The sequence below is a fragment of the Struthio camelus genome, chromosome 5 (assembly GCF_040807025.1).
Source record: "Struthio camelus isolate bStrCam1 chromosome 5, bStrCam1.hap1, whole genome shotgun sequence".
In the NCBI taxonomy this organism is placed as follows: Eukaryota; Metazoa; Chordata; class Aves; order Struthioniformes; family Struthionidae; genus Struthio; species Struthio camelus.
Genome location: NC_090946.1, coordinates 22,014,843 through 22,022,329, shown reverse-complemented (window position 1 = coordinate 22,022,329; position 7,487 = coordinate 22,014,843). Strand labels below are relative to the sequence as shown.

Here is a 7,487-nt window from a genome sequence, read left to right as displayed (position 1 = left end):
AGCACCTCCGCCGGGGCCGGGGCAAGCGCGGCCGTACTGAGGGGAACGAGGCACCCCGCGGGGGAGCTCCTCTGAGACGAAGGCGCTTCCTCAGCCGCCGGGCTGCTGCCAGCGGTGTGCGAGCGAGTGACGGGAAGGCTCCAGGGCGAGGGGCGGCGGAGCGGGGCCTGCCCGCAGCGCGGGGACTTCCCAGGAGACGTTAACCCGCATTACTGAACTGTGCGAAGTGAGGGTTGAAGTCGTCCCCCGCCTAGTCGGTAGCGCTGGCGGTGCCGCCGATGGCCCCGCAGTAGGAAGGGCCCCGGCCCCGGCCCCGGCCCCGTCCTGTCTGCAATGCAGTAGCTTTTGCAGTAGATGTCGCTTCTAATAAGCACCTGGCGCGTGCGGCGCCGGGCGGGGGTGCCGGGGCGGGGCGCGGAGCTCAATGGCTCGGCGCGGGCTCCCGCGCGGCATTAATGGCCCGATCCCCCCCCCATCGCCCCCCGCGCACGCAGTGACCTCAATGCAAATGGGCCGCCCTGCCTGGCCGAGTCACTGCCGGATTTTGTGAATGGGACGCTCACGGGATGGGCGATGACGTAACCGCGGAGCTGGGGTTCGGGGCCCAATGGCGGGTGGGTTCCCGGCGGGCGGCGGAGCTCCCCATTGGCTGGCGAGGGCCGCGCGGGCGCCCACGCGCGCTGCCCCGGCGGCAGGTATAAAGGGGAGCCGGCGGGCAGCGCGCGGCACCGCGGCTCGGCGGCGCGCACCGCACCGCACCGCACCGCACCGCACCGCACCGCACCGCACCGCACCGCACCGCACCGCACCCCGGTAAGCACCGCGCTCCTCACCTCTCTCCAGCCCAGGGGCTTCAGCGCAGCGGGTCTTGCAGCGCTGCGGCGGGGCCGCTCCGCGCTGGGCTCCCTTCTGCTCCCCGGGGCGCCGCACCCATCTGCCGCGTGCGCGGGGAGGCCCTGAAAGCAAAGGGAGGTGGAGAGGGGTGAGGGAAGTTAGTCGCCGGCCCCTTGTCCTCCCCCGAGGCGGGAGCCTTGCAGCGGGGACCCGAGCGCCCGGGGAAGGGGGCGCCCACCAGAGCAGGGTTCTTCAGTGGTGACCTCTGAAAACTGTTTTCGTTCTCGTGAATGCATTTTCTGAACGTCTCCTCCTTCTGGCCTCGAGTAGGGACACTTCTGAACTTCACTGTAATGTTTTACCATTTGGGATGGGGTATTAGTATGCTAATGGCACCAGGAAGCAAGCAGCCTCAGGTAGAGTGCGAACAATGGCATTTAATTCTTACAAAATACTTGAACGCTGCTTTCTCGTGTGGCTTCTTCCCTGTAAGCGTGCCTGCTCGTTTGACGCGCTGAATGTGATGCTGCACGCGTAGTCAGAGCAATGTGTTTTACGTGAGTCTGAGGGTAAGTCTGCGCTAAGTTGAATAAGCGTTACAGAACGGCAGCTCTGAAAAGCTGCCTTTTCATCACCTGTAACAGTTCTCAGTTATTCTGAGGAAAATCAAAGTAAAACAGCAGGAATCAAAAGAAACTAAAAGGTAATATGAGAAAAGGCTATTAGCATTTGTGCTACTTGTGTGTCAGAAAAGATGACCTCTAGCAGATCTTATAGGATTGAGAGCTGAAAAATGGTAATTGCTTGATGCACTTCCTTATCGTAGAGAGGAATCATGGTTATGCTGAAGATTTCATCTTTCCTTGCTGTCTATGCCTTGGTTGTGTGCCAGATGGACAGCTTCCAGGCAGCCCCGGTCAGGTAAGAAGCAAAGAGCTGGTCCTGTTGCTGAGCGCTTTATCTGAATGGCATGAAAAATATTTAATAATCTGTAGAGATTTAAGAAAATGAACTATTATAAATGAGAAAGCTGAGTTCTTTTAATATTACTTGTGATGCTGGTTTTTTATGACATATATAGAACACTTGCATGTCATGCTCATGCACTGTGTTATATTCACACCTGTGAAAGATACTGTCAACAGTAGGCATGACACAACGCCTCTCACGTCCAGTTCTCTGTAGCAGTCCTGGTTATATTTACCCTGTTTTGCTTGTCTCTGCCTAGACCTGGCTTAGAGTCCGTAACAGATCGAGTGATGCTAAGTGACTATGAAGCTCGGAGATTATTAAATGCACTGGTGAAAGAGTTCATACAGATGACAGCAGAAGAGCTGGAGCAAGCCTCTGAGGGGAATAGGTAAGGACTGCGGTCCTGGGGCTGGGAGGAGGGTGAGGGGAGCTACACGTCTAATCTCTAGCAAGAGCCACCTGAGCCGACCCTCTGCAGGCTAAGACTTCCCCTTCTCTGGGGTTACGGCTAACTCCGTTCACTGACTTGGAAAAGGATGATGCTGCAGAGACATCCTCTCATTCCTGTTCCTATCAGGAGAAAGGCTTCCACCTAGTTAACCTGCTTCTAGCTGTCTCTCCCAACTGAAAATGGAGGGCGATTTGAACTCGAATGAGGGGGTTGTTTAAAATATGGCAGCGAAAGGTATGTTTCCCTAGTGGGAGTGCTAGGGGCCGTTCAGTCACTCTTGGATTCTCTGTCGTGCAAGTGCATGCTGCTGTTGGGCATGGAGAGCCACCAGCAGGAGCGAGGTACTCCTCCCAAGGCATGCAGTACCCCTCTCCCCGTAGGGCAAAGGCATGCCGGAGCGATTGCGTGACTCTAACAGGACTCGTACTGCGAAGCATGGTGATGATGAATGAGAGACTGAACAGCATGCTGAGTATATTGAAAGTAAAAATCCCTGTCCCCTAACTACCAGCATCCAAAAGGCTAATCAACCTGCTTTTTCAACTGAAGTTTTACTGGATTCATTGAAGAATAGTGTATTCCTTCTGAGTGCTTTTGTATGGACCTTCCTTGCATGGAATGTGATGTGGAGGGGTTGTTTTCTTTCAATTTTTTGTTTGTCTGTCTCTAACTGTAGTTATTTGTCTAGGGAAGGAATGCATGAACATGCATGTTTGAGACTACTCTTCTTTTGGGCATGTTTTCTTTCCCCCTGCAGCCTGGATAGACCTATTTCCAAACGCTGTGCCAGTCTGAGTACTTGTGTGCTGGGCAAACTGTCTCAAGAATTGCACAAATTGCAAACTTACCCTCGCACTGACGTCGGGGCTGGAACTCCTGGCAAGAAGCGGAGTGCGCTGAGTGACCCGGACCATGAACGCTATGCAAACTATGGGGAGCCCCTGGGAGACAACTAGACATGCTTAATTCTGCCCTTCTCCCTTTTTTTAACTTGATGCATGTGGATCTAACTTTGATTGCTAACTTTGCTATGTTCTTTTGATTCTGTTTTCGACAGAGAATGTTTGAGGTGGACCTAATATTAGGAAGACAGAGACCATAACACGCATATCAGGCTAGGGGAAAAAATAAATAAGAATGAACAGCACAGCCTTGAGATTTCAAATGATTTTCTTAGACGTTCACTTAAAAAAAAAAAAACCAAAAAAACACAAAAAACCTAAATGAGGCTCTTCATTTCTGGCTACTAAATGTACAAGCAGACTTTTCTTTCATGCCTGCCCATGCATTTACTCAATAAACCTATTTTTCTATAAGGATTAGATCTGTTTGTTTTAATTACTTGTTTTAGAACATGAGATTTCTAGAGCCTTAAGACAACCTGTAAAGTTCTCTAGCCTTAAGAGAGGTAGTACAATACCAGTAATTCTGGAATAGTTGAATAAGGTAATAAAGTACAAAGAACTTAAAATTGGAATTATATAAATACACACATTCATATGCATTGATGTAATCGGGCATGCACACAATCCTGCTAGCAAGGCTTTTGAGAAGCAAAGGAATCGGGAGAGGCTCATAGAGTTGTTCAAACAAACTTGAAATGTAATCCTGTTTAAAACTGAGTACTGAACACCTCCAGGTAAGAATTTAATACTCTTTTCATTTTTTCTTCTCATTTTATGATAGATCTTACACTAGTATTTAGAATTTGAATATCTTTCAAATACCACATGGATGAACTGTACATTGGGAGGAAAAAATAGATTTATCTTGTGGTACTTGTGTTATATGTTAGCTTGTATTTAGAAAAGACACTTTCACTGGCTGTTCCTCACAGATTATTACTACTTTACAGTTATTCTTTTGCAGCATCTCTCCTGTAATCAGAGGCCTGTTCCAAAAATGGCTGTGATATGTTATTGTTAATGAGCTCAGTTCTATAATGTGTATTTAAACATAATCCCTTTTCTCTCCCCCTCCTCTAAGAATCATTAGTAGAAAATCCCTTCAAGCAGGGATAGTATGAACATGTATGCTATGAAGTCCCCTGTCTGACAAAATAATTATAGTCTGGCTGTAGGCACAGAACTCGCATGTTAAAGTGCTGGACTCAACCAGGGTGTCTCTCCAGAAAAGAGGTTTTTGAATACAACCATTAGCTACACGGAAGCAGTATGTTTGTGCGGTTCAGCTCTGAAAAGTGTGTCGAAGAGAGCAAATGAGCAGCGGGCATGCAGGTACAGCCCTGCAAAAGTCGCTGACAAAATTCCCATAGCCTTCAGTGACGCTAGGATTTCACATTGTTTTTTTGGGGTGGGAGGGGCTGTTATGGGACTTAGGTCCTGAACTGAGAAGACGAGACCAACTGTTACTGCTGCCCTTCAGCAGCAGGGCAAACAAAGCACAGATCTAAACCGTGGAGGAAATGGGGACTGGCTAAAAGCCTCAGCCCTGGACCTCCTCAGCACCTCTGTGAGCCACAGCTACTCGCTGGTGGCAGCATACAGCTCAGGTGTCGCTGAAGGTCTAGTTTGATTTTTAAAGTCTTCAGTCTGATTGCCCAAGGAAGGGAGGGCTCAGCCACCTTCCCTAAACTCAGTGTGACAGTTAGGGAGGAAAAGGGTGGGGGGAATCTTTCAGAGCTTGTAAGCTGAGCAGGCTGAAGCTCGAAAGGCCTGTTGCACGGTAAGCCTGCCTGGCTCTCTTACAGAAAAATCTTTCTGAGCATAACATCCCTTACTGAAGTTTTATTGCATTCAGAGTAGATACTTGGGAATTAACTCTTTGTTTTCACTTTGAAAAGCAGTGTGACAGCACAGAAGAGGGCGTGCAACACAGCAACCTGCGTAACCCATCGCCTGGCAGACTTCCTGAGCCGGTCGGGAGGAGTCGGCAAGAACAACTTTGTGCCCACCAATGTGGGGTCCAAGGCCTTTGGCAGGCGAAGAAGAGGTGTTCAAATATAAACAGCTGAATGCTAACACGAAGATGGTAAATACGCTGCAATAAGCAATCTGTAACCTTTGGAGTTAGTAGAATTTTAGCTGTGCTGGATGAGTAACAGGCCTATGGTAGTCATCTCCTAAGAACTGGACCAGTAATTGCAGAGTAAACTGCTAAAAATATAATTTAGCTTATTTAAGCTGTGGAAAAAGAGCTTTCATAGGTGTAATGCTTAGATAACTAGCTTCACAGGGTGTTAACACAACAGAAAATACTGAATGAGTATTACTGATAAAATTATTATCAACATATCTGTAACTCTGGATTTGTTTCTTTCAGATTGTCATGAACCTGAAAATCCAGCTTTCATTTCTAACAAAAGCAACTCTTCTCCATAAATCAAGAAAGCCAAAAAGAAGATTAATTTTGCATCCTAATATTGAAAATGTTTTGTTTAATACAAATGGAAACTCTTCTGTTATGTGTAGTATAAGAGATTCTAGTTATTCAAGTTAAATTATTGTATATTCTTTTTATATGCAATTCTATTTCAAATAAAATGTGACAGCATCTATTATTTATTTATCTTCTAGCATATATGTGATCCATGCTATTTATCCTGGCACTACTGCCAAAACTTGGGGATTATACTAAACTGCTGCCTGGCAAGGCATGTGTATAATATGGTGTGTTGTGCCTTGATGTAAAACACTTAACTAACCTGATTGTAAAGTATGTTGGGGGAAAAAAAACAAACAAAACCCTTCACTATTGTATCATTTGTGAATTTACGCAAAAATTAAAAAAAAGTATTTTAGATACACTTGGGTCGAGAAACTGATTTTTCATTTGAATGCTCTTACTGAAACACTTGGCACTAACCCCGTCTCATTCCATTTCAGATGGCCTGTAGGTCTGCTAGAGCCGTATAAACTGTATGTTTTGAGTCAAATGTTCAGAGTAGATAGCTGCCTATTATTTTTATAAAGCAATACTCAAAGCTGTCAATCAAAAAGATACCAATAAGAGACCTTCTGCTAGAAGAATAAAAAGAAGCTGCAGTTCCATTCAGTAACTAACTAGGGAGACAAACTGCATTATAGGTAGGTTAAGACAAAATGGTTTAATATAGGATGTAGTCCAGGTGAAAGAGCCTAACGTGTTGTAGTGTGGGGTTTTTGTGTGTGTGTGCCTAAATTTGAAAAAGTGACTTGTAAAGGAAAAAGGAGCTACCACACTGTCCGTTTTTCTTTTCCCTGAGACAGATTCTATTTAGGGATCAGGGATAAATAATTAGAGTGAGTGGAGAAGAGGGTAGCTGGAACAAATCCATGGCTTTCTAAGTGGTGTTGCCAACTTCCTCCTCCAAGCTGCTGCTTTTTCAGTTTAAGAGCTGAGTCAGATATTTGTTTAGATTTGGTTTGTGTTCTACAGCTGGACTCTAAAACCTGCTTCATCAGTTCAGATGAAGATCACCTCACAGTGCAAAGTAGAGGTGAAGGCTCTCATGATATTTCTATCTGTCTTTGCTGCAGGTGTAATAGCAAAAAGAGAAGTATGGTCAAGCAGATGTAGCCATAGCCAGTAAGGCCATCCCGTGATGATACTTCTATACCATGCTCGCTCGTGGCTATGGTTTTACACCTTTGGGAGCCTTTCAGCCTTGGTAAGTCAGTGCACAAAGCAGACCCTGTAGAAAACAACCCACTTTTGAAGAAGTTTCAATGCGCAAAGGAGGGCCATTCGGATGGGGTGGTGTCACCTTGGCTTGGATATCTGTTCTCCGGATATGGTCTAGCACTTTCTCCCACGTTCCTCAGAACTCTCTGAAATTGGCCACAACTGGGCATGCTGTACTAGCAAGGTGAACCACTGCCCCGTGTTTGTGCGAGGATCTGGTCAGGTTGTCTGTGGAAGGCCCAACTGTAAAATCTGGGGCCAGGAAGTATTTTGTCCTAGGTTTCAAGTATTTTTTTTTCAGTTTTTCTCTGCAGGAAACGTGGCTCACGCAAGATCACGTGGGCGTGTTTCCCTCTCCTCCCCTGTCACTGCCGAGCCTCGAGGCGCAGGTGGTAGTCCCTCTCTCTTGTTCCCAGCTACACCAGGCAACAGCTTAATCTGCTCAGAGTTAAAATGCCTAGGCACAGGTACTGAGGGGAATATATGAAATTTAATGGTTCATGTTTAAGAAGAAGCCGAACAAGATGCTTGTGGACCCCTTGTCTCCTTAAAATCTAGACACCTACACAGTTTATTGTTTCCATTTACAGCCATCCTCTGCTGAGAG

At 46.7% G+C, this 7,487-nt stretch overlaps 1 protein-coding gene across 2 annotated transcripts; it reads left to right on the top strand.

Moving 5' to 3' along the window:
- Positions 1-693: 693 nt before the first annotated feature.
- Positions 694-6,024, top strand: LOC104150456 (calcitonin). 2 transcript variants are annotated; one of them, XM_068944966.1, is made up of 6 exons: positions 694-813; positions 1,661-1,755; positions 2,063-2,194; positions 3,015-3,896; positions 5,061-5,248; positions 5,540-6,024. In XM_068944966.1, exons 2-4 carry the CDS (start codon positions 1,670-1,672, stop codon positions 3,211-3,213), a joined length of 417 nt encoding a protein of 138 aa, XP_068801067.1. In that variant the 5' UTR covers positions 694-813; positions 1,661-1,669; the 3' UTR covers positions 3,214-3,896; positions 5,061-5,248; positions 5,540-6,024. The 2 variants fall into 2 exon arrangements, with proteins under 2 accessions (XP_068801067.1, XP_068801066.1); XM_068944965.1 differs by having other exon boundaries at positions 3,015-5,248.
- The last annotated feature ends 1,463 nt before the right edge of the window (positions 6,025-7,487 follow it).